At 45.5% G+C, this 26,133-nt stretch overlaps 3 protein-coding genes across 7 annotated transcripts; 1 reads left to right on the top strand and 2 right to left on the bottom strand.

Annotated features, from left to right (window-relative positions):
* Window positions 1-429: 429 nt before the first annotated feature.
* Window positions 430-13,874, bottom strand: LOC6726472 (high affinity cationic amino acid transporter 1). Of its 2 annotated transcripts, none has more exons than XM_016174195.3 (13): window positions 12,808-13,874; window positions 7,634-7,759; window positions 7,415-7,568; window positions 7,073-7,204; window positions 6,905-7,003; window positions 6,618-6,826; window positions 6,326-6,497; window positions 5,905-6,088; window positions 5,252-5,844; window positions 4,871-5,036; window positions 4,582-4,792; window positions 4,404-4,500; window positions 430-4,071 (listed from the first exon to the last, which is right to left on the bottom strand). In XM_016174195.3, exons 1-13 carry the CDS (start codon window positions 12,841-12,843, stop codon window positions 3,806-3,808), a joined length of 2,445 nt encoding a protein of 814 aa, XP_016040081.1. In that variant the 5' UTR covers window positions 12,844-13,874; the 3' UTR covers window positions 430-3,805. The 2 variants fall into 2 exon arrangements, with proteins under 2 accessions (XP_016040081.1, XP_016040082.1); XM_016174196.3 differs by having other exon boundaries at window positions 430-4,068; window positions 12,808-13,872.
* Window positions 13,875-19,194: 5,320 nt separating this feature from the next.
* LOC27206716 lies at window positions 19,195-23,652 on the top strand. Of its 4 annotated transcripts, XM_039296822.2 has the most exons (6): window positions 19,195-19,476; window positions 19,902-19,968; window positions 20,180-20,487; window positions 21,596-22,593; window positions 22,772-22,840; window positions 22,917-23,652. In XM_039296822.2, the coding sequence occupies exons 3-6, from the start codon at window positions 20,485-20,487 to the stop codon at window positions 23,503-23,505; spliced, it is 1,659 nt and encodes a 552-aa protein (XP_039152756.1). In that variant the 5' UTR covers window positions 19,195-19,476; window positions 19,902-19,968; window positions 20,180-20,484; the 3' UTR covers window positions 23,506-23,652. The 4 variants fall into 4 exon arrangements, with proteins under 4 accessions (XP_039152756.1, XP_039152758.1, XP_039152755.1 ...); XM_039296824.2 differs by lacking the exon at window positions 19,902-19,968 and having other exon boundaries at window positions 19,195-19,424; XM_039296821.2 differs by lacking the exon at window positions 19,902-19,968.
* Window positions 23,653-23,951: 299 nt separating this feature from the next.
* LOC6726471 (probable RNA-binding protein CG14230) lies at window positions 23,952-26,092 on the bottom strand. The gene is made up of 4 exons (XM_002107392.4): window positions 25,773-26,092; window positions 25,422-25,711; window positions 24,263-25,355; window positions 23,952-24,201 (listed from the first exon to the last, which is right to left on the bottom strand). The coding sequence occupies exons 1-4, from the start codon at window positions 25,948-25,950 to the stop codon at window positions 24,035-24,037; spliced, it is 1,728 nt and encodes a 575-aa protein (XP_002107428.2). The 5' UTR covers window positions 25,951-26,092; the 3' UTR covers window positions 23,952-24,034.
* Window positions 26,093-26,133: the final 41 nt, after the last annotated feature.

The following is a 26,133-nucleotide window of genomic DNA, read 5'->3' as shown; positions in this document are numbered from 1 at the left end:
GTACATTATGTACGATTGTTTCAAAATATCTTTTTTTAGTTTTGCGATGTCTCATCAAAAAGCGAGACTTTTCAAAGTGTCGCATTTCTCCATGATCCCCCATTGAAAAAGACATAATTGAATATCCTAACAATTTTATTTTTTAATATTCTCAAGAAATATCATTTAATAAGTTATTAACACATAAAACAAATCAAGAGTAGTATTGAATTAAAAAATGTTTTGTTTTCTTATATTTTAACATCATTTTCATTTCATTTGCTTTTTATCGATCCATTGAAATATATATATATATACATATATATATATCTTCATTTTCATATGGGGATTTTCCCATATATGTTGTATATTAATAGTTGCATATTAACTTCATTCGCTCACGACTTTCTCATCACTTTTATCCCCTTTTCTTCTCCTCACTTTCATCTATTTTTTTTTTTTGTTTTTTTTTTTAATAAATAAGTTCGGAATAACTTTAAAAATTTTGATGTTTCATTAGTAAAAGTTGTAAAGTTCGCTATTACACCTTAATTATATACACGTTTAAATAAATCATATTCCAGTAATTCAGTCTTATGAAATAAACAGAAACTTAGGTCCGGTATATTCAGCTGGAAAATCAATCAATAAGAAAACAATCGTCCAAAGCCATTTCGAATCAATAAAACAATGAAATGCGGATTATTCCGATTTCGTTTTTTTTTTCATAATCAGGCTTGGCTCCTAAGTAAACGGTCTTCTTCGTCCTCGCAAGTACAATTCTCATCGATTACGGTCTTTTTATTGCTGTTCTTATTGTTGTCCGGTTCCTCTTGTTGTGTGCGTGTCTATGCGTGTTTGTGGGTGCGATTAGGTTTGTTCTTCCCCTGCCTATCCAGTTTTTCAGATTCTGAGTGAGCATAGACCTTGGAGTGGGTTTTATCCTCCGTTCGAGGGATTAAAAAAGTACGGAAACAATATGTGGTAGTAAAATGCATACTTTTGTTAACGGAAGCTTCTGGTTTTCCCTTTACACTTATCGATATACATATTGCACGTTATGTTGACTTGGTTGTTATTCGCTTTAAATTGGAACTGTAGAAAATCTATTAAAACTATCATATTCCCATAACATTTATCTTAATTTGGTGGTATCGAAAGAAACGAAAGGTGGAAGAGCGAGCAGCTTCAGCCCGCAGTTACTGGATTGCCTGTACTGTAACATTTGTCATTTGTTATTGGTATTACTTATTTATGTGGGTGACCGACATGTACGGATAGTACAGATTGTAACTCTTCGGAGCGCACACTCAGCGGATAGTTGGGAGCCCTTTTCGCCGATGAGCACTGTAGTCCGCATAAGAGATTATGTATGAAAATGAACAAAGTTTGACCCAACTTGGTAACGAAAGCAAAACTTGGAACGGGACTTTCGCAATTGGTTATCGGCGATCGGTGATCGGTGATCGGTGATCGGGTACCGAAACTATCGGATGAATGTGGGCTCGCTGAGCTCCGTTATGTTTTGTATCTCAACTTTAAGCTGTGTGGTAGGATATGTTATTCTTTAGTTGTTACATTTGTATCTGAGTTTCGTTTCCCTTAGTTGCATTTTCTAGTGTCTTGTTCATAAAAATATACACCTTTGGTAGTATGTACGTATAAGTTGTGTATGTACAAATCGTGTTCGGTTCTGATGTTTTGAAGCGAGTAGAGGGAGTCCTGGTGAACAAAGGCATAGATACATATTACGTGGTGCAGGACCGTTGGGTGGCACTATATCTTAAGTAGTTGGTCCGGAAAGCTCCTCTTCGAAAACCCTAATATTGAGTGAGTGGAACATGGAACTCGTTTGGTTTCGGTCTACTGGTTCAAGAAGTGCATGGTGCATTGATTTGGCACTCGAAATTTAACAGATTCAACGCAAATTAATGGACTCAAACGAATTACATACATACATAGGTCGAAATCAAGTATCGAATGTCTTAGACGGTACGTTTGTTTTGTATATAAATAGTGTTCTTCTCTGTTGCGGGGCTAGATCGAAAGATCGAGGGCTAGCCCTAGGTTATTGAGTTCTTGTTGCAATCTTTGATATTCGCTATTCGGATTCTTTCCTGTACAAAGTCGTGAAGTACAAAAGGAATAAATTATCATAAGTATTATTATTATTAAAAAGGTTGATTTTGCTTTAACTTGCCATATATGTACTTGTAATTTAGCTAAAAATAGTTATGCATGGTTTGCTTGTACATAGTATATAAAGTGGAAAAAAGTATGCTTGTACTTGTACATAAATGTTTTCATTATCATATTTGCTTTTGGTTTAAGTATCATTGTGTTTATACATATTTGTAGTTATGCTTGCTTTGGTTTTATCCTTGGTTTAAGTTTGAATAGTTCAATAAATATTTGGTATTCTTTGGTATTCGTCTATATGGTAATTTTTATAAATATATATGCATATTTGTATAATTTTTGCTTCGTATTCCATTAGTAAAATAAATTGTATTACAACGAATGCGAAATGCCGCTTAAAAATGAGTTTTAGTTTAGCGCGAGCTCTAGAATAAAAAAACAAATAACATTTCGAAAGAGTGTGTAAGACGGGACGGCCGTAGGCAGAGCGTACTGTACTGTAAATTCTCGCGTCCAGGCGCCGTATAAAATGCATAGCATAAATATGTAAACAACAATATAGAATCATAGGTGCATAAGGTTAGTGTTCAAGATCGTCCGGTGTCTCGTTATATCGTCTATATGTCTGTCTGTCTGTCTGTCTGTCTGTCTGTCTGTGTGGCTGAGCAAATCCCGACATTGTGCAAGGATCGTCTTGGGCCAGAGGGCCAATATCATTTGGGGTTACGAACGGTGACCTCTGACCTGCTAGGGGTATCCATCCACAAGCCCAGGATTTCAAGTTTGTCGCTGGCATTGGAGCGTGTCGGTGAGTGAGTGCGGTTGCGAGTGTGGGGGTGATGGTGCCTAAAATGTACAGTTGTGCATGGTAGCACCCCGACGACCCGACCACCTCACTGCCACTGGTTGTTTGGTACATATCTGAACTGGATCAGACACACGCCCGAGTAGTATTGTGTCTGCCTTCCTGATGCCTGTGCTGAAAGCCGATTGACCAACGTCACCCAAAACGCCAGCCAATCGGAGTTGAGCACAATCGTTCATTGGTTATCGGTTAACGGTTGTTGGTTATCATTTATCAGTTATCTATTATCTGTTATTTGTTACGTTTAATCGGTTGTCCGTGGCTTTGCTTATCGTCTATCGCTAATCGGTCGGTTTGGTATCAAGGTTTGGGTAATTTGAATTCGGCAACTTTGCACTTTAACTCTTGCTGAACTAATAACCCATCGCTATATATGTAAATATATATTTGCTTGTATAATCAATATATATATATATATCAATATATATATGAGTGTATATTATGTATTGTATATGGTATATGTGTATAACGGTGACCTCGCTCTTGGGCCAGCGGAGTGCTGTGAACAATGACTCCACCGTCCAGGCTTGTATACGGTATGCATCTGCAAACCGCCAACAACACACCTCGCCATCCATATGGTTAAACTTAACATCTCTAATCGTATTTACAAGTGAGTGAGCTGCATCCGGCTGACCGGATCCAGCTTCTGGTCCGGATCCAGCGAACTGACTGCCTTTGAGATCGTAGCCGATGTGAGTGGGTTGTCTAACGTTGATGGAGCATCACTCGGGAATTAGCGGGAATCGGGCTTGGGGAACTGGAACTGGAATTGGAATGGTAACTGGGAGAGGGACAGGGACTGCAACTGGGTCTCTGTGCTTAGTCATCCCACGTGGGGAACTGGCCCTCGTCCACGAACATGCTGAACTGGCCAGTGTACTGGCGTTCCATCGGAGGACCGCTGCCCGATCCCGATCCCGATCCCTTCGCCTGGCCGGCGATCGGAGGTGGTGGAACAGGTCGGTTTGAGCCCGCAGTGCTCCTGCCAGGTGGCTTCTCCGGCGCACTGCCCTGGCCACTCCTCGAACTGCCCTGGGCCGACGACGAGGACGACGTGGTCTTTCCGTAGTTATAGCGCTGCTCTGCTGGACAAATTATGTTTATATTAGCAAGTAATACGATTATCACTTCTTATAGATGGGCTTTGAGTATAGACTTTCTACCAAGTATCATGAAATCGTGATTTCTTGATTTGTGTTCATATTAAGTTCTGTTTACTTCTTATGAAAATCACTCATCCGCCATGTTGTTCAAGGGGATTTGCTTAACTTAGTGGGAGAATATATTTACTAGTTCGAAATGATTGTGGATGCAGAACGCATTCGCAGGATATGTATTCTTAGGTCACATTTTCATTAATGTCTCACTAAAGGATCAAGGATCTTGCAATCAAGGGGGACAAACAAATGAGACTCACTCGACGGCTGCTTCACCTCCTTGCTGGCCCAGACGGGTTCGTGGGTCTGGTTGTACGATTGCTGATCCCACACGGCCTTCTCCTCGACGTTTTTGCTCTGGAAAGGAGAGAGAAAGGGACTTAAGTTGGATGGGACGGAAAAGTAAACCAATGCCAAACCAATCGGCAGAGCACTCACGTAGTCGACATGCAACTCCAGGTCGTCGCTGGCCTGCTCGAGGCTGCTGTGCGTGATGCCGTAATAGAAGTACATGATGAATCCCAGCGACATCCACACGGTGAAGCGGACCAGCGTGAGGATGCTCAGCTTGAATATCAGGTAGATGTTCACGGTGATGGCGATGGTCGGAATGAACGGGAGTCCGGGCGTGAGGAAGGCCAGCGCATATCTGGACGAGAATGGAGCAGGAGGAGACGGGTTAGTCGGGGATGCTGGAGCTGCTGGCGGAGCAGGTGGATTGAATTACCTATTCTGCGGCTGCCTCGATATAATCAATAATATCACAAATATGCCGATAAACAAAATGAAATAAATGAAGGCGGCGAGGCCACCGGACCAGCCAATGGCCGCGAACAGGTCCAGGAAGAATATGAGACCGAACATGATGCCCACTAGCTTGGTGACGTACATGCCTGGTGGATCGATTTCGATGGATCGGTGGATACGGTGGTGCGTATTGGATTGGAAAAGCAAAAGCAAAGAGTCAATTTCAATCGCAGTTTTTCTAGTTTGTGTATGGATATTCAGCAGGAACCAAGAACGGATGTGTCTAAAGTTTTGGATCAACCAGGAGCACCATAATTGACCCAAAACTACTAGGGAATCATATTCTTCTAGGTCAACATACCACTCTCGGCGGTGGCCTGGCCGGGATTGATCCAGGGAAAGAAGCCTGGGCACAGGTACGCATAGTCGTGGATCTTCCGGGTGACGAAGTTCAGGCCCATGGCATCGAAGGCGGTCGCCTGGCCAGTGGGCCCGGTTGGTGCGCCATGTACACTGCCGTAGAACTTGTTCTCGGAGCGATCGGACACGAGGAACTGGTCGTCGCGACCGCCCAGGAATCCCTCCGGACTGTCGTCGATGAAGGAGTCGTCCGAGTCGGACATGCCGCGCGTGACACGCTTGATGGTCAGCTTGCCAGGCACCTCCAGCACCTCGGCGGGCGTGACGTGGGATCGGGAATCGCTGGCCGTCCCGGGCGCCACCGGAGTGCGCAGCTGGGCTGGGAGCAGCTCCACCAGCGAAGTGCTGTGCGGCTGATAGCGCAGCACCAGGACGCAGGTGGACACCAGCGTGTAGGCCAGCAGCGTCCCAATGGACATCATCTCGACGAGGATCTCCAGGCGCACGGTGAGCGCCACCAGGGCGGCGGCCAGTCCGCTGCCAATGGTCGCCAGTCCGGGCACATTGGTGCGGTGCCACAGCTGCGACAGTTGTCTGCACGAAATAGAAATCCCATTTCAAGCTCCATTCCAAGAATGGCTATGAAGCACTCACCTGAATATCAAGCCGTCCTGGGCCATCGCATAGATGACACGTGGCATGGGGAACATGGAGCCAAACATGGCCACCGAAAGACCTGCGGTAGCTCCGATGGCCACCACCGCCCGGCACTTCGGGGCACTCACGTACGACCACATCTGGACCAGCGCCGCTCCCGTGTTGATGTGGTCGTAGGGAACTGGAACACGGAAAGCGTTACATCAGCGTAGTTCGAATTTCAAGCCGCAGGACGATAGATATCTTAAAAGTGCACCAATGCATCTTCTTACTCCCAATTTCATCAATATGATATATATATCATGATTAGATCGATCTGTCATCATGGTATATGGTATATTATATATAGTAATTGGGACTTAATCTTGGGATTACCATTGGATTGTGGGTTACATTCACCTATCACCAAGATACTCACCCACTAAAGTTAGGACTAGACTAACGCTAACATAGGCGATTAGCACGACGACCAGGGAACCAACGATCGCCTTCGGTATACTCTTCTGCGGATTGTGTGCCTCCTCGCCGGTGGTCGCGATGATGTCGAAACCGATAAAGGCGTAGAAGCAGGTTGCAGCACCGGAAAACACCTGTAAGTCCATGCATCGTGGAGTGTTATATGAGTATGTGATATCTATGACTACAAGTGGTGATCTATACCCATTTGCCCTTAAGTAAGACTTAAGTTGCAAGGTAGAATGGATACTTACACCACTCCAGCCGTAGGGCAGGAACCCCTGGTGCTCGGACCACGTCTTCGTGTCCACGTAGAACAGCCCGGCGGCCATTACGAAGACCCACGTGGCCAGGTTGACGGCGTTGAGTGAGTGGTTGAAGATGACCGACTTGCTGGCACCCATCGCCAGGACGCAGGTCATGAGCAGCGTGATGCCGAAGGCAATAAAGTCCGGTGGTTTGCCTGCGAGTGTAGAAGATGCAATCATTATTAGCGGGACCAAAGAGCCAGGTCCATGGAGCACCCATGTCCAATACTCACCGAATATCGTGCCGATGGACTCGCTTATCGTTCGCGCAATGGCATTGCCGGTCAGGGAATCGAAACTAGAACTTAACGCACAGGCACAGGCACTTGTTCCTGTCGAAGTCCGGAATTCAAAGCAAAGCGTTAGCATGAACATAGTGACATTCCGGCGGATGCACTCACCTATTAGATATTCCAATATCATATTCCAACCAATTATAAAAGCTACGAATTCTCCAACCGCCACATATGAATACATATAGGCCGAGCCGGATGTGTGTGGCACACGAACGCCAAACTCTGCATAGCAGGCGCCTGTGGATCAATGAAATGATATAGGATTGATATATAGGATCACAAAGATGTGGATGAAAGAGGATCAGAGCATAAGTAAGTAAAACATATGATAGGTGACAACTAGTATGCAACACAGCATTTTGAATGGTTTAGTGTTGTAAAACGCACTTGAAAGCACACAGTTATCACCTTTGCGAAATTAGTCCAAACCATCTGAGCTTTACTTACCTGAGAAAATACTCGCTATGGCGGCTATAATAAAACTAATAATCACTCCGGGTCCGGCTATCTTCTGGGCCACCATGCCGGCCACCAGGTACATGCCCGTGCCGCAGCAGGATCCGATGCCCAGCGAGGTCAGGTCCAGCGTGTTGAGACATTTCTGTACATGTACACGGGTATTGGGGTTATTTGGTGCTCGAAGGGCGTATCCCTCCACTGACTCACCGTTAGTTTGGGCTTCTGTGGCTGTGCGTTGCCGTCCTGCAGCTGCTTCACATCCTTGGTGCGGATGAGCTTGGGCAGGAGCGTCGTCGAGCTGACTCCTGGCGGCAGGGGCACCCTGAACTTGACCTGCAATCGGAGCAGAGCAGCACAATTAATTCGAGGACCAACGTTCGAGCAGCTGCTATTGAAAGATGAGTGCCATCGAGGACCACAGCCTCCCCTGCCACCCAGTCGCCCAGTCACCCAGTTATCCAGTCTCCCAGTCACCCAACCACCCACACGGAAAGCGAGTGCTCTCCACTGATAACTGATGTCAGCTATGAGCAGCGGAATATGAATGGCAGGATGTGCTTGCGGCAAGGTCCTGGCAATCGATATTTGCAACAAGTCCTGTGACCACTACTTGCACACTCGAAAAATAACTCATATTCCGAACATATTATCTCCGGAACATATCTTCTGACCGCAGACACAAGTTTGCAACACTGTGATATAGTGTTTGGTAATTCCTAAGAATATTTCCCCACCCTGTGATGTTAAGATACAATATTATGATGTGCGGATTCCTCACTTAATAAATATAAAATAAAAAATAAAAAAACTGCGTGAGTTTTTTCCCTTTCCCTTTTCGAATAGTTTATAATACTAACATTTATATATTATTATATATATGTGCGCAAGGGTATATAAACTTCGAGTTGCGAAAGCAAGCTCAGGGAAATTAAAAACGCAAATTACTTGGAAAATGGTAATTAAATGAATGAAAAAGTATCCAATCCAAACCCATTGAATGATATTACGTCAAAGTGCTGAGTTGTTATTTGCACAAACATAAAATAAATTTAAAATCAGTTGCGAGTGCTTTCAGCTGTAACTTGATTTATTTGAATCGACACAAATATTGTTTATGGCCATTTAAATATATGTATAGATAAACATAGACACGCAATCATATTTTAATCTGCGTCGATTGCCCGAGCTTAAAATGCTTGTTTTTTTTACGCGCATAAAATAAAAACGTAAAGACAGTTTAATTAAAACCGCCATGAATTGAAGTGAGAATCGAGCAATTATTTGGATTGCCTGGAGGAAAAGCTGCTTCGCCACGCTTCCCACCACCACTGATTCATGTTTTTTGCTCCCCTTTTGAGGAAATGGCTCGTAAAAAGGACCTCGTTGCATACATTTCAGGAAGAGCCTTTGATGTCAGCTGCAGTGGCCGACATTATTTGCTCCCCAGTTTCCCAGCTAAATGGCATTTCAGCGGGCAGGCGGTCGACCGCAGATGTGTCTCCTCCACGAGTGCCTCCATCTCCATCTCCACCTCCACCTCCACCACCAGCTCCATCTCCATGACCATTTCCTGTGGCATTCAAAGTGGGTGCGTGGGCGCCTTGGCTCGTTTCCGCACTGGGTAACCATCCAGGCAGTGGCCTTCATTGCCCGCTGCACCCACATCCCACGTCCCACATATCCACATCCACATCCACATGTGCGCGGTGTGGTGTGGTCGAAGGACAACCACCCATGCTCCACCCTTTGTATTTCAATGAAGAGTATCATGCTACCCCAAATACTTATAACCTTGCCGATGGCGTTTTAGTTTTGCACTGCACTGTTTTCAAATTCTCCCATCGCATCGAACAACACGCAACAATTGCTCGAAAATGCAAATCCCGTTTTAAAGAAGCTGTCTAAAAGTATGCTACGTTATTACGCCTGTCCAGAATTGAAAAAGATCAAGAACAAACCGACTTGGTTATTTCATTCAACACCAAATCACGCTGAATAAGCCAAAAAGGCATCAGTTGTCTACGCTAGGATACCATTGCCCAAGGATACCATTCTTCCAGGACCCCTTTCCGCTGCGTTTCCAACAATTTGGCGATATTAATGGCGTGCAAGTGCCAGGGGCGAGTGGATGAGCAACTGCAATGACAGCAGCAGAGAAGGTCACCCCACCAGGATGGGGCCTGGTCCTTCGGGGGGACGTTAATCTCGCGGGGGAGTCCTGCGTGCCCTGTTTTCCAAATGGCTTCGTCGACTGAAGAGGCCATCCGCAAATAGATAGATCATTTGTACCCTGAGAGAATCCTCTGTTCTTGGACACAAATATTACTCATACTACTAAAGCAAATCTGATGATTTGGATGGAATTAATAATAGAAGAAGGAGAGGAAGAAGAAATAGAAGAAACCAATCTTTCAATTTCAATTTTCAAAAAATAAACTTTTTGTTCAAAAGTTGGTATCTTATATCTAATAATATCATATAAGATTTATAATATGAAAACATCACAAATATATACTATAGGTCCTACAAATGAAGGGTTGGGTCCAAGACGCAATGATAAAGATAATATCCAAATAACGCCAAATTAAATATGTTGCAAATATACTACTTTGGTCACTTTAAAAATTCCTCAGATAATAACCGAAATCATATTCTTTTGAATGAAAGTTAATCAAGTGTTGCAACAGATTTGCCCATGCCTCACTGCCATTATTCCTCGCTGTGTACATATATACATACATATATATATATATATATATATATATATATATATATATATATATACAGCTGTGTTCAAAAAAATAGCCGTGCTTGGGACCTGCGAGTTTAAGTTAAAAAATTCCTATGATTTACAATTTTAATGGTCAAATTTTTTTTATAATATCGTTAGGTATTTAATTTCAAACAATTTAGCAAATGTTTCACTTTTATTTCTTCAACAGTTTCGAAAATATAGATTAAAACAACATAATAGGCAGAAATTCAGGTGTTCACTAAAATAGCAGTGCTATGAAAAAATAGTAAAAAAAAATGAACTTGACTTAGAACGAACTTAGTTTTTCTTTTTAATGTGTTAATTAGGGCCTAATACTTGGTTGGATAGCCTTTGTTAGCCAGCACAGCCTTACACCCACGCGACATGGAGTCCACCAGGTCCTGGCAACGTTAGGGGGGTATTTTTGACCTTGCATCCTGCACAACTTGCCAAATCTGAGCCTTAGACGTCGGGAATTTCTTCGACACATATTGTTTAATGTCCCCCCACAGGTTTTGAATCGGGTTTAAATCGGAAGATGATGCTGGCCACGGCATTGCATCTATTCTATTCTGGCTGAACCTATTCTTAGCCGATTTGCTTCTGCGTTTCGTATCATTATCCTGTTGGAATGTCCATTTTAAGGACATATTATATTTAGAATATGACAATAAGACATCACTAAGTATATTTGCATATGCGTTTTGGTCTATAATACCATAAATCATATGTTATGGACTCATACCATTGTAAAAAAAACAAGCCCATACCAGGATTTTAGGTCCACCATGATTGAAAGTCATCAGTGGGTGTTTTGGGTGGTACTCCGTGTTTGGAGGTCATCAGATTTACTGTAGTGAACCAGTTCCACCAAATAGAACTATTTTTGACCCATCAGTCCAAAGGATATTACGCCATTTGGAGACTGGCCAGATTAGGTAGGTTTTAGGGAAGCTTAACCTTGCCTTAATATGCCTAGGGCTAAGTAGGGGATCCTTTTGTGGACTCCTGTCCCATAAATTTTGATTCAGTAGTCATCTCTGAATAGTAACGTCGCTGATTCCCAAGTTTAACTCAGACTTTATGTCCCCAAAGGATGCAAAAGGATAGACTTTGCTGTAACGAACTATGCGCCGATCCTCTATATCTGTGGTTTTACGTATGGTACCACGGTTTTCGGGCTTCCATTCATATTTAATGGCATTGGATACCATTTGGCAGAACATTCAAGGGTTTTTTGAATGTCCTTATATGTTTTTCCTTCCTTTCTAAGCTTAAAAATTAACATTCTTGTCTCCTGGGAGCAGTGGTGTCCTCTACCCACTAAAATAAAATTTTTTAAATTTTTTTTTAATTTATTGCCCTTTAAAATTTACGAATTAACTTAACCAAACTCACTTTTTAGAAAATATTGATCATTTCGAGACTTTACGATGGACGAAACCAGAGACTGCTATTTTTATGAACAGCCTAAAAGTGGTGAATTTGCTCAAGAATGTAAATAAAAAAAGGATAACATGAAAAACTGACGGGATTTTCTTTTTTTCTATATCTATACATTCCATTTTACAAAAATAAGTGGAAAAAAAAGTGGATTCCAAAAAGGGACATGGAGAAATACATTTGTGTTTATTAGTTTCCATCGCACTGCTATTTTTTTGAACACAGCTGTATATATATATAGCATACTTTTCGGACGGCTAAGCCCGCCATGCAGGCAGTCACACGCGGCGTATGAGCGATATGGTCACAATAAAGCTCCGGCTCTGGCCAAAACACATGCTTGTGTGTGGAGTGTGGGCGGGATCCCGGATTTGGGATTGAGTATCCTCCACTCGGGTGGAATGCGGTGCGGTCTGGGGTGACTGTGACTGTGACCCAGCGCTCTGCAGCTGGGGGATTTGGCCTAGAGGAGTTGGGCTCCAATTACAGACGCGGCTGTAAAGGGCCAGCGCAACAGAAGTGGCAATAAAGATAACGCTGAGCCAAAAATTCGCCCCCCTTCAGCCAACCCCCTTCCCCTGCTGTTTGTGTTGTGTGTGTGTCTGTGTGTGGGTGTATGTTGTTTTTTTTTTATGCTTTGGCATTGAAGCTCGGTGTAAGTGTAGTTGTGTTGCCACGTCTATGCTCGTTCGTCGATTACTTGCTCGCCTGTTTGCCTGTGTGTGTGTGTGTGTGTGGCGAGCTTCTTCGTTGTCAAATGGATTTGCATAAGTCCACGGTACCACACACACACACACACGCACATACACACGCTTTCGCTTTCACCCTATGCGTGTGCGTGTGAGTCTGTGTGTGTGTGTGCGTCGGCGTTCGGCATCATAATGACCTTTTTGGAGCATACCATTACAACGGAGCCCCATTAGCACACGCACACAGTGTTTGGTGCTTGCGTGTGTGTGTGTGTGTGTGAGTGGATGGATGGTGGATGAGGGGGCTCCAATTTTAGCAGTGACCAAAACTCTGTGTCAGATTCAGTGGAGAAATAAAAATACACTTTTCAGTTGTGTGTTTTTTTTCTGTTTCGTTACTTCTTTTTCTGTGGAGGGGGCAGGAGGTCGAAGTTTGTTTGTATTTTGGGTCTCCTTTGGTCTTTTTGCTATTTGATTGGGTTTTCATCGCTTACCTTCTCCAGCACCAACAACAAATCCGACGGCTTCATTGCGCTTTTGTATCTCGGCCCTCAACAGTTACGAATCAAAAGGATAACAGCGGGGGTGGGGGGATGGCTTGTAGCTTGGTGAGTTGCCGAGAATTCGGCGATTGTTGCACTTGAAGGGGCACTTCCGCCTCTCCACTTCTCCGCTTCTCCACTTCTCTGCTCTGCTGCTCTGCTTTTGCTCTCTCTCTCGCTCGAGTTGTGCTTATGCTTAGCCTTATAGCGTTATCCTTATCCAGGAGGAGCGGCGCAGACTGGGGATCCTGGCTGTTGTTAGCGTTACTGCTGCTGCTGCTGCTTCTGTTGCTTCCTTGGGCTTCGCATTGATTTTTGTCAGCAGCGTCATTCTATATTCAACAGTTTACGGCTGAAGGATACGCGCCCGTTGAATGCTACGCTACGAATCCTTGCTGTTCCTGCTCCTACTGCTGCTTTCACTTTCGGTTTTTCGCCAGCACTGCCACTGTCACTTTCTCTATCTCTATCTGTATCCCAACCGCTCCTGTTGTTGCGCGCCTTCGCCTTCACGTGGCCCCAGCACACACACACGCACACACGCGCACACTCGCGTGTATATACGTGTATCCTATATCCTTTCGCCGTTTCGCACGCACACAGACACACGGACACACGCTCGCACAAAAACAAAAAGTCAAATGTCTCGGCGACTTGCAGTTAACATAGATGGCTACTTTTATTAGTATTATTATTATTATCAACGTTATTATTGTTTCTCGTCCTGGTCAGCTATGCGCCCTGTGCCCTTCGTCCTTTCTCTCTTTTCTGGCCACGTTTCTCGCAGGCGGTCGCGCTTCTCGCCTCGGTATTCGGTGAATGAATGCCAGCGATTTTTCCGTGTGTATCACTTTTTTGTGCGGAACGAAGCAGCGAGTTCGCCTTCTGGCCCGCTCCTGCTGCAGAGCTTTCGTCCTTACAGCATTACTTGCGTGCGTGTTGCGATGCGGCGAATGGCGAACGGCTAACGGTGAACGGTGAACGCTGAAAGGCTAACGGTGAATGGTAAGCGACGAAGTTGCCGCGATCTGGCAACGCCGCTGAGCAGGAAGTTCCCTGTATCTATAACAGAGTTGTCCTGCCAAAGCTACAAGTTACTCGACTTTCGATTTCAACTCTGCTCTCCCGCTCTCCCACACACATACACACGCACCCACTCGCTCCCGCTTCCGCTCTGGGTCGCTCTCTTGCACGCACAAAAGTAGGCAACGGAAAGTGCAAGCGGCGAGAGCGCAGACGCACCCCCTTCCCACGCACATACACACACTCGCACGCTGTGTGCGAGAGAGTCGCTCAAGGATATGCAAATACACACACTCCCCAGAGGCGCCGCTTTCATCGGAACTGTGTATTGTGTAACGGCACCGAGCAGCATATGTGTGCGCACCTGTTAACTGCTGTTTGCTATTTACTGTTACCTGTCTGCCCACACACCCGAACGCCCGCCCAAACTTGCCATTCACCAGTTTCCAGTGGCGCTTATCTGGCATCGCACTCAAAGCTGCTCAAAGCTCGCACTTCAAACGGGATAATCGCGCACTTGTGCCGCCAGATGGCGCACCTGTCTAAGGATTGCAACTCGCCTATGGATAAACCCATAAGATTAAGACGCTCTGCAAGCACAAAGCAACGTTAGTTTCAATGGTATTACATGCTTCGTATTCATGTTACAACAAATCTGAATCTACATATCTTTTCTAAGAATCTATATTCTAAATTGTGCTATTTTCTCTGGGCAACAAGAGCGTTATATGTAGATATTATGTACCTGTAGAAGGAAAAATTATATTTACCACATGCATTGGCATGTTTATTATTCAACTATTTAACTCATAAATATATACAGTGAAAGCATCTTATCAAAACTATATTTGTTTTTATGTAGAGCGATGCAAGTTGGCTTTTAAAATGCTTATGAAGCTGTTACTGCAGTTTAAAGTTCAGTTTTCACAACAGAATCTTATTTGAGTGATGAGAATATCTCGAGTTCTGTATGTATCGCAATTCGAACAATTTTGAAAACGTTACAGTTTGAATTCCACGAACAACACCCATGGCATATGTAAAGCAGTATGTTCTACCCCCAATGGCAATGCCAAGAATAAGAATCCACCGCCGCAGACTCATCTAATGGCCCGATGTCCGTATGTCTGCGCGTCTTCTACATATGCATATGTACGTGTGTGTGTGTGAATATCTGTATCTGGGAGCGTTGCAAGTATCTCCGTATCTTTGCGCTTTATAGCTATTGGTTTTTGGTCGTTTGTTGGCTGCCGCTTTCCGTTTTGAAACAAAAATGAGTACAAGGGTTATTTTTAGAACTAAAATTTTCTTGATTTTTACTCGTTAACATTGCTTACGCTCCGTTCTGTAGTTGCTGTCCGTCCGTCGCCCCTTTTCCTCTCCACCCTCCCCCTTGCCCACGCTCAAAATTTCCTCCGCTGGCGTCACGATCGTGAATGTAGCTGTAGCTAATATAATCTGTATCTGTACGCCTGTATGTGCATCCGTATCGCTATGCCTGTATCTGTATCTGTATCTGAATCGGAATCTGTTTCTGAATTCGAATCGGTTTCTTTTTTTGGGTCCGGTGATCTTCGGCGTGGACTGTAAGATTTTCCTCCCCCAATCCCAATGGCAACTTAAGTAACATTAGTTTCGATAGTTTCAGCCCTGCATTAAACATACACATATGTACATATGTATGTATGTATGTATGTACTTCATATGTGGGAACATGTGTGTACACTTGGAACAAAGTCAAAATATTCAGAACGTTTAAAAAAGGAAAGGGGCATTCAATTGGTATTCAAAACAGCACATAACGAATATTCCATGATCAAAACTATAAATTACCTAAAATGCAAAATATTTCATAGTAATGTTTTCTAAATACATAAATACATAAATTCACTGTTAGGATTTGTTCTGATATTTTAGGATCAATATAAGTATTCATCTAAGCGCTCTTGGTTTGATTTTCCTCAGTCAGAATCAGCAAATATCCAATGCTACTAACATATATGTACATATTTTTTTTCCACTAATTTTTCCCGCCTTACTCCGTTTCCCTATAGAACTGATCTGATATCATGGGTACATGATGACTATGGTACATACGAAACCATTCCGAGTACCTAGAGTAAAATGGCTTATTCACATCCTGTTCGATTGAGGACGTGGCAGGTCGATTTTGTTAAGTGTGTGCCATGGTGGACTGACAGATGTTCGGCTGAGTGAGTGCATGTGGCCGATTTACATGGGCTCGGATGCGATGCTCTTACTTTACACGCTGCCACAGCACCGGCGGCACCAAGATCCCAAGATCCCAAGATCTCGAGATCAGCGGGGAGCGTTTAACGAACGTTGGCGTTTTTCGCCAATGACGGCCAGCGACGAGAGTACATAAGATTTATAGTTGCTATTTTTAAAGCGGCGTATTAAGAGCCGTAGGCCAGCGACCAGAAGCAGTCTACTACTACTACCGCCGATCCATCCGAACCGATGCGATCGGCCATAGGAAGTAAGGGGAGCTCCTCATGCGCTCCTTTCGGGGTCTTTGGATCGGGATGGGTTGTTGAACTCAGCCAATTTGAGTGAAAACGGGAGCTAGTCAAACGATGATGTTTCAAAATGGGCAGCTATTGAGAGATTTCATTCAATAGCACTGCAATAATGCAACAATTATAATGTAATAATAGAGTAATATATTTTCTTGTCTACTTGTCTATTCAATGGGCGTAGTCTAGTCATTGGTAAAGTAAATGCATATTTCATAAACGCCGAGCCCCTTTTCCTGCTGGTCATCATCAACCGATCTGAAAGATTGAAAGATACAAGCGACCGAATCGGAAATCTTCGATCTTGGCTTGCGCTAAAGCCCCGACCGATTTTATCCAGTCGAAGAGCAAATATTTTGATATGCATTGAGTGCTGCTAAGCACATGCAGATATATGCACTAATGTCGATCGGACGAGTGTCTGTGGCCAAACTCGAATAGCGATCGATCGATCGGTCGTCGTTATTTGGATTTGGGCTTTGCTCGCCCACCTTTGAGACCTCTGCTCGCTTGCCGCTTTTCATTGATTACTATTTGCCTGACTCACGTGTCGACACGATACGACTCGATTCGAAACGATCCAGTACGATCGATCGATCGATCGATTGATCGATTGATCGATTGATCGAAGATCGACGATCGACGATCTCTTCTTTCCGTGGCATGTGAACATGGAAAGCGCCTCACTCTCGTTGGAAATTGGAAAAGAAATCGGATTGAATGGGGCTGGGTGGCGTTGCTGGGGCCGTACAGATTTTAAACACGTCCCCACCGTTATTTTTAATTTTAGTACACATATACCACACGGCGGCGAACGCACACAGAACACAGATACTCGGATACAGATACAGATACAGTCGTAGCAACGCATGCTCTGGCAACGATCGTATTCTATTTGTAATCCAAAATAAGTGTACGTATCTGTGGCTGTATCTGCATCCGAACTATGTGGTTCGCTTTACGATCTCTCGATGCCCACTCTCTTTTCCACTCGACTCGACTCGACTCGACTCGACTCGACCTGGCAGACGAACGACGAACGCCTTCCGTTGGAATCTCTTCTTTGTGCTCCGTATCGAGAGTCTACTGCCACTGCTCCTGCTGCTGGTAGAGTACAGCCTGTATCTTCCATCTGAAGCTAACGACACTGGCCGATCTGGAGCAGCAGCTAGCGGCGGGAAAGATCCCAAAATGGTTTTCGGGCGCACCAATCCCCCCGGCGCACAAGCACAAAAGCAAGTTGCTCAGCGGCGTAGCTTCGATAATCTCAGCTCGAAATAACAAAATACAGCGTTTGGCGGGAGCGGGGTTATCTCCGACCCAATGACTTATCACTGTAGCTGGTCCGTAGCAGTTGGTCCGTAGAGTCGACTCGGTTCCGATCTCGAAACCAGAGCCAAGCAACCATCTTTTTCCATAGGACTACTTTTTGATTAGAACGGCGAGCAGTAGAAGAACATCACTTTTTCATTCTACTGCGACTCGAACTTAGTTTTGTGATTAACAAATATTTAAATTATATTCTAAATTACTTAATAGATACTATTAACACCACTAAAAGGAATTGTACAGGAAACAAAGCTCTACCAACTAATCTAGAATTATGCTCGTGCACTTTATATTAGACTTGACTCGCTGAAAAATATACAAAAATGCCCATCCGTCCATTTGCACAAAGTACACAGAACTATAAGAACTATAAGCTATATATTAATACTTACTAACTTTTTAAATCAATGATTCAAGTAATGTTTTAAAGATGAGTTAGGTAAATAAATGACAACTTTAGATATGTAATGAAATTTACCAGCAGATGTCGCTCTTTTTTTAAAAAGAGAGAAGAATTTACTAACGAGTAACGGGTATCTGCTAGTCGCTACAATATACCTGTCTGTTGGTTTCCAACCATTGCAAAACTGTAAAATATAAAATCTATTTATTGTGCAATCAAAGCTTATATGTTACTATAAACTAAATAACTTGCTTACAGTCCTTGGATATTACTTTGTTAGTACGAATGCCTAATTGGAATAAATTAATAATGATATATAATTGAAGAATTGCATTCTAATTTATAGCAGATGATAACGAATAATAGGTTATAAGACGGCGGCATTTAGTATCCTGTTGCGTTTTGGCCAGTGCTCAAGATGCTGTTGCGAAGAGACGACAAACAGAAGCCAACGCCAACCGTTTGCATCCATACCACATCCACTTCCACTTGGGGTGCCCATGCCCGCCATACTGCACAACATACTCGCATCTATTTTTAGGCTACGACTTTTCCCATTTGGCCCTTCATAGATCCACATAGGTTCACCTCCGTCCTATGCCATGCCATACCATACCATCTCCTACCATCCCATCCGCACCCGAATCGCATCGAGTCGAGTCGAATCGAATAGAACCGAATCCAAATCCAAACCCGAACACAGACACACGGTGCACGGTAGTGTGCGTGATCTGTAGAGTAGGAATCGGAATCGGAATCGGAGTAACTGCTTCCCTCTTCGGATCGTGGGCATCGTTGGAATCATGCTTGCCCTGATCGGATGGATCTGCTGTCTCCGCCTTGCTCCTCTGCCGCTGCCGCTGCCACCGCCACCGCCACTGCCTCCTCCTCCTCCTCCTCCACCCTCTCCTCTGTCGACGTATTCGCTGTCTCTGCCCGAATCTATAAGTAGACACACTTGTATGTACACGTTCGTGTATATATATTTATATACCCGAAGTCCGTGTGTGTGTGCAGAACACATGTGCACCCCAGAAGGCATCGCCATCGCCTCTCCGCCGCAATCTACCAGGTTAGAGCAGTGTTCCGTGGTGTTCCGTGCCCGAGGAGCGATCGTCCGCCTAACGATCGTAGCGGTCCATATGTATGTGTGCGTCTATGTGGGAGCTCGCCCGTCTGTGTGCGTGCGCGCATGGGTGTGTGCGCGACTGCCGTTAGTATCGGCAACGGGATCGCAAGCAAAAAGTTCAGTTTCAGTTTCGTTGTTGTTTGGTTTGGTTAGTTTTAGTTGGTTAGTTGGAATCTCAGGACGGCGGACTACGGAGAACGGTAAATCGCGTGCAGCGTTGTCCGGAGAAAGAGAATTGCGCGCGCGTTCGCTTTCCTCCTTTCTTCTCCACTCTACTTTTCTCTCAGTGCAAATGCAGGTCAGCGAAAGCTTCTCGTGCGTGAGTGATGGAGAGAGCCCAGAGAGTGGCGGTGTGAGTGAGAGCGCGAAACAAGGATGAATGACAGAAAGATGAACAACAACAAGAGAGCAGGGACGTGCAAGCAACAACAATAACAACAACTGCAACAGTAGCAAATAAAAGAGCTTTGGCGGAAAGAATAGTGGCAGCTCTGCATATCTGTCAAAGTGCCCGCCAACGGTAAATTTTCGCACGGATATTCGTGAGTGAGAACGCAGAAAGGCGACATGTGCATCTGATTTCGTGATTTGTGTTTTCACTTTTTTTGTGCTTCTTTTTTTTTAGTTTGTTTTTTTTTCGCGTTTTCTGTCGACGTTGCCGTAGCCGATGAGCCGCCGTCTAAGGCTAAAAGGTTAACTTCTAAATATTAATAGTCGTTGTCGGTTTGTTGTCAACAACAAAAAAATCGAGTAACGTAAAAAAAAAAGAAAACAACAAAGAACAAGTACGTTCGTTGATTTCGAATTCGATTTCGATTTTGTTTCGTCTTTTGTTTCCGTTTCGTTATTTTGTGCTCTAACAAATTTTGTTATTGTTGTGATTCGATTTTTATTATTTTTTAGACACACACACGCACAATCGCCGTGCTCCATGCGTTAAGTGTCACAAAGGTGTCACTGCGTTCACACTAGTTACATTTAATATGCAAACGCCGCCAGGCCAACACAGCATCCGCAACAACAAAAACAGAAGCAACAACAACAGCGAGCAGAGCCGGAGATTCCGCAATTGAAACACTCGAAAGAATCTGCAGCGGATCGGAGAAGAGGACAGCAGCAGCGGAAAGAAGACAATATCACCGTCCAGCATTGCGCCTGCTCAGCAGAAAGGGGCCATCCAGAAGCTGCTGACACCACAGAATTCCCAAATGGTAAGCAAAGTGAGAGATCAGCTTCCAGGCAAATACCGCTGCATATCCAAGCAGTGGGGGCGAGAAGATGCATGCATATACATGCATGTACATGTATGTACGTACATAGATTCTGCCAGATACGGAAGTGCAGCAGATCCGATCCGAACGCCACAGCCTCCGCACGGATCGCTATCTGCGGCAGTGACAACCCGTGAATATCTGCGAAACAAATTTCGCCGCGCTTAGTCATCATCGGCAGCTCATCTCTGCCGGGGAAGGAAAGATTTCGTAGAATCTATGAGCTATGAGCATGAATGAGCTTTGGCCATCAGCACGATGATGCACAAGCACTTCTGGTCAAGATCATAATGGCACGTCCATATATCTCTTGGAAAATTTAGGAGATATTATCTATGTTTTGAGCTAGAGATATAGACGGATAATTTGAATGGTTTTGATCTATATAAAAGATAAACATAATCTTACTGAGTTTCTTGGATCTAGTAGATCATGTTTGTAGTTCATAATAGATGGTATATTTACATAAGATACGTTTGAAATATAGAATTGAAATGAAATATATGTATGCACATACATACATATGTACATAGAAATAATGACAAACTTTAACTGCACAGATGTAGCTATTAATAAAAGATATTTATGTACATACACATAAGTACATATCTACATTTGTTTTGACCATTAACCGTAATACATTTATTAAAAAATATTTATGATTATTGATATCAAAATTAATCAAAGCATATATTATTTATTATTTTCGTTATTTTTTCGAATTATTTTCGAATTATTTAATCATTTATTTTGTACATTGGATTGGATTTTAATTTACCTACCATATGAATCATATTCTCATACATACATAAATGAAAAATTTAACAAAACAACTTTGTTTTTTATGAGCTTTTCAACGTTGTAAATGTCTGTACGATTTATTAAATATTAAAACTAAATAATGAGGGATGTAACACATTATAACTATTATCATTAAATCTTTTTTTTTTATTATCTTATTGTTAGTAGCAGTTGTTCCTTAAATTATCCTGTTTGGACCTTTTTCTATTGCACCCAATTTGCTAACCGGTAACACTGATCCTTGCAGGATACGAAGAATCCACCGCCGGTGACCAGCAGCTATCACCACCAGCGGGCGCCGCGGACGCCGGAGTCGTACTTCAATGTGCCGGAGTCGGTGGCCCTGCTGAACATCGTCAAGTCGGAGCGCATCCAGAGCGCGTTCCAGTCGAACCGGAAGAACCATGCCAGCGTGTGGGAGATGGTGGCCGAGGTGCTTAACCGCTTCAGTGCGCGGAAGCGGACGGCCAAGCAGTGCTGCAATCGGTACGAGAACCTCAAGAAGATCTACACGCAGCTGAAAAAGAATCCCGAGCGCCATGTGCGCCGCAACTGGCCGTACATGTTCCTCTTCAAGGAGATCGAGGAGCAGCGCGGCGAGTGCTGGGGATCGAATGGCAAGCGGCTGGCGCTCATAACCAAGAACCACAACGAGCTGTCCTACTACCAGCGCCGGCGGCATGCGGCCGAGCTGGGAGTGCTGCTCAACAAGGACAACCTCACCCCGCACCAGCACAGCCTCCTGCAGAGCCTCAGCCAGAGCCAGAGCCAGAGCCACTCGCACGCCCACTCCACGGACTCCTCGCAGAGCGGGAGCAAGCTGGAGCGCTTCCTGCCCAATCACTTTGTGGAGGCGCAGCTCAGCGAGGTGGCCGGCCCGGTCGGTGGCTCCGCATCCGGCGTATCCGGCCTGTCCGCCGGCGGCTTCGACGAGAATCCCCTCCAGATGCAGATGGTGCAGGCAGCTGCTGCCGCTGCCGCCGTGGCCGCTCATAAGCGACATGAACTCCAGATGGCCACCGTTGGCGGCGTCCAAATGGCGCCCGAGGACGACGACGAGGATGAGCCCCAGCGGCCAGCATTTAAAAACCACCTTCACGTCCTGGGTCATGGCCACGGCCTCGGCTTGGGCCACGCGCCCATGGACGACTCTGGCGAAGCACCCGACTTCGAAAAGGACTGCAATGGAGCACTCAACATGCACCACCAGAACAATAATCACAACGATAACCACATATCGATGAAGTGAGTAAAAGTGGTAATAGATTCCTGGTAAACTATGTAATGGGTAGAGGAAGGGTTTTCAATTTAATTTTTGTTATTGTTATTGATTTAATTGTTAATGGGGGAAGTCCAGAGCGATTATTGGGTTGCCCCGTTCTCGAGATCCCGCCTAAGACTCTCGCTTCTCTGCCGCCCACAGGTCGGAGCCACTTTCGGAGGGCGAGTTCAATCCGGACGACATCCAGCTGATGCAGACGAACTACAATGGGTGAGTGCCGGCGGCGGCGGCGGCGGAAGCCACCTTCTCCAAACCGATTCCATTGACCAAATCCATGCTTGCACAGAGCGCAGAACTACTATTCGCCGGGCATGGATGCGAATATACTGCACCCCGATGTGATCGTCGACACGGACATCCTGTCCGACTGCTCCTCATCGACAACGCTGAAGAAGAAGCGCAAGATGTCCACCTCGACCGACGGCGACAGCACCAATTACGAGCTGATCGAGTATCTGAAGCGGCGCGAGAAGCGGGACGAGGAGCTCCTCAAGCGGATGGATGCGCGCGAGGACCGGCTGATGAACCTGCTGGAGCGCACGGTTGTGGCCATTGAAACGCTGGCCGTAAAGCGGGCACTTACGTTTCCAGTGAATCCCATCAAAGAGAACGCGCCAGCGACAGCCAGACCGTTGTCTCCGCCACCAGAGGCTCAGTTTGCAGCGCCGCCAGCTGCGCAGGAGCAGCCCACCAGTCCGGAGCGCAACGGCATTGCGACAGGCAGGAGCGGCACCATTCCCGTCGCGAATCCGGATGCCGCCATCGAGGTGCCCGACGACGGCGATAGCGGTGACGATGTGCAGGTGAAGGACAAGCTGGCCAAGCTGACACCAAAGGCTGGCGGCGATGACCGGACGGATGGCAGGCAGACGTAGAATAGAATGCATCCACTACTTTAACAAACAGTCGCTCCCTAGATCTACTTAAGACTTCTACCTACATGTAACCCTTCCCTGCCGCCACTCCTGACCGGATGGCGGCAGAGGATACAGTGCCAAAGAAGAGCCATGTCTCGAATTTCAGTTGAGATTGCCATTTTTACTTAGAGAGCCTACACAAGTGCTTAGCGGACGAAGGAGACTTAATTGGAGTGTTGAATGTTGAGCGCCGCAATTTTTGTTGAAGCGATAATCTTAATTCTCTTAATTAGCTTTTAGTTAGGCGGAATCCCACCTGCGGATGCCGAATAAATCTCAACAGAGCCAGATTCACACCGCGACGATAATCTAGTTGGAGCTGCAACGGGGCTCAAATGCATTTGTGCAGTAACCAAAGCACAAACATTTCTTTTTTTTCGTAATCTAGATGAATACATGTACCATTTACAAAAAAAAAAACAGTATTGGTTTATTTTACACAGGATTATGCTTAAGACTAAGACTTAAGTATAATGTAACCTAGGCATCAGCTTTTTCCCTTTTTATTCCGTTGCATCTTGATATCCTTGCTGGGCAGGCTCTTCTTCGCCTTGGCGATCTTTTTGGTGATCAGCAATTTCAGTCGGTTCCTCACTTGGTCGTATTCGGCATGGTCAACCACCGCCTTCGTGGACTTGAAAAACTTGGCGCCCTCTGCGAAGAAGAGACGATCGGTTGGTTAGAAAGCAAACATGGAAAAAATACACATTCTTACCCTTGAGCCGAGGATCGTTTCTAGGTATGAAGAAGGACTCCAATTTGTTTTTGTTCCGCTTTTGACCCGACTTCTTCGCTGGCTGGGCCTTGTTCTCCTTGCTGGCCTCAAGCTCCGGCTCCGCTTCCTTCGGCTTCACTTCGGTTTCGTCTTCGCTGTCGGACGAGTCGTAGGAGAACGGATTGAGAGTGGCCAGTCCGAGCTTATTGGCAGACGTCGTGCCCACCAGGATCTTCTCCTGACCCAGCTTCTGCAACTGGTCCTGGCGCTTGGCCACCTCCTTCTCCGGTGCGCTGCCGAACATGTCCAGCAGGCTGAAGCCCTCTCCTCGCGTGTTGAGCGAATCCCTCAATGTGTCGGTGACAATGTAGAAGGCCGTCTTTGAGACGGCTGGAGCTTGACTGTTGCTCTCCTCGGCGTCCTTGGCTTTCGTCCTGGGAACCTCCTTCTCCTCCTCCTTGGGCTGCTTTTGACGCATCAGCTTCTGATGGCCCTCCTTGGCCGGATCGAAGCGCAGCATCTTTTTGTTCTTTGGCGGCTTACCGTCATTGTCGTTCGCACTGGTGATCGTGTGTCCCACAACCTGCTCCAGAATGTTCATGTGCCACTTGCGCTCACTCTCCTCCGGCTCAGGCTGATCCTCCGGCTCCTCCTCTCCCTCCTCGTTCACAAAGTGCGGTGTGATGCGGAAGCGGGGATCTATGCTCTGTTTGCTCTGCATCTCCACAAGACGCTCGCCCTTCTTGCCCTTATGCTGCGGCAGGACGACCGGCTCCTCCTCTTCCTCATCGTCGTCGTTCTCGAACAGATCCCGTTTTTGTATCTTGTCTTTCTGGACGGGCTTGGCCGCCTCCTCCTCCTCGGCGTCGCTGAATTTTATCCTCTTTGCCTGGCTGCCTTCGACTGATATCGCAGATAGCGCCTGCTGGATGGCTGACTTCTTTTGTTGGTGCCCCTGTCGCATCTTGTTGAGCGACTCCTTGCGCTTCTGCTCCGCCTGGCTGACATTGGCGTCCCGCTTCTGTTTGGCCGGCTTGCGGTGCTGCTCGATGACATGGAGTGGCTTCACATCGTGCTCCTGCTGGATGATAATCTGTGGGAAAGGAAAGGAAAGGAAATTAGCCGACAATGAGCTTGGAAACGATGTGTGCGTGCATACCCGGCCATTGTGCATGGAATTGGCGGCGCGCTTCTTGGTGATGAGCAGCTCTGGAGCGACCTCATCATCGCCGATCTCCTCATCCTCTCCGAATACCCTGCGCTTGTTCTGGCCACTTTGCACCAGAAGCTGAGAGCTCGGCGCCTGCACCTCGGACTCGTCTGGCTCGCCCTGTTCCCGGCGCTGGTTCTCTTCGCGTTCGCGCTTCAGTCGGTCCAGGAACGATTCTTTGGCCAGAGAAACTCTTAGCTTTTCGCCGTGCAACTTTTGCCATTTGAGCTCGTTGACGCCTACAAAACCAAGCTATGGTTACTCCTTCTGTCTGGCTGTGATCTTCAGCGGATAACTTACAGTACTGGGCATCATCCGTCTGCACGGTGACGAAGGCAATCACCTTGGTGGCCCCATCCTGCTCCTTGCGCTTCAGATCCACGTGCTCTACGTGTCCGTAGTCCTGGAACAGGCTCTGCAGGTCCGACTCCGAGGTCCTGGTCGGCAGATCCGCCAGGAAAAACCGAGTGCTGCCCATATTATGTTTACGCTATCAATGCACGTGTAGAACCAAATCTCGGCAAGAATTGGTGTGGGCCAGTGTGACCGCGGGTAGGTGAAAACTTGCACTTAAATATAGCCACAATCCCAATTTCCAATAGATTTATACAGATTTTTAACAAGTCCAAGCAACACCAAACGAACTTTCAAATTTATTTAT

Source organism: Drosophila simulans, chromosome X, assembly GCF_016746395.2.
Source record: "Drosophila simulans strain w501 chromosome X, Prin_Dsim_3.1, whole genome shotgun sequence".
In the NCBI taxonomy this organism is placed as follows: Eukaryota; Metazoa; Arthropoda; class Insecta; order Diptera; family Drosophilidae; genus Drosophila; species Drosophila simulans.
Note: the sequence above shows the minus strand (reverse complement) of the source record. Positions and strands in the feature narration are given on the sequence as shown.

Excerpts from the sequence above, each read along its gene's own strand:
- LOC6726472 (XM_016174195.3), bottom strand. The coding sequence starts at position 12,843 with ATGAAGCCGTCGGATTTGTTGTTGGTGCTGGAGAAG. Across the intron at positions 7,004-7,072 it reads GATATTGGAATATCTAATAG|GAACAAGTGCCTGTGCCTGT; the intron begins GTGAGTGCATCC and ends GGACTTCGACAG. Across the intron at positions 6,827-6,904 it reads GTCCATCGGCACGATATTCG|GCAAACCACCGGACTTTATT; the intron begins GTGAGTATTGGA and ends CTACACTCGCAG.
- LOC27206716 (XM_039296824.2), top strand. Across the intron at positions 22,594-22,771 it reads GATAACCACATATCGATGAA|GTCGGAGCCACTTTCGGAGG; the intron begins GTGAGTAAAAGT and ends TGCCGCCCACAG. Across the intron at positions 22,841-22,916 it reads ATGCAGACGAACTACAATGG|AGCGCAGAACTACTATTCGC; the intron begins GTGAGTGCCGGC and ends ATGCTTGCACAG.
- LOC6726471 (XM_002107392.4), bottom strand. The coding sequence starts at position 25,950 with ATGGGCAGCACTCGGTTTTTCCTGGCGGATCTGCCGACCAGGACCTCG. Across the intron at positions 25,712-25,772 it reads GACGGATGATGCCCAGTACT|GCGTCAACGAGCTCAAATGG; the intron begins GTAAGTTATCCG and ends TTGGTTTTGTAG. Across the intron at positions 24,202-24,262 it reads AAACGATCCTCGGCTCAAGG|AGGGCGCCAAGTTTTTCAAG; the intron begins GTAAGAATGTGT and ends TCTTCTTCGCAG.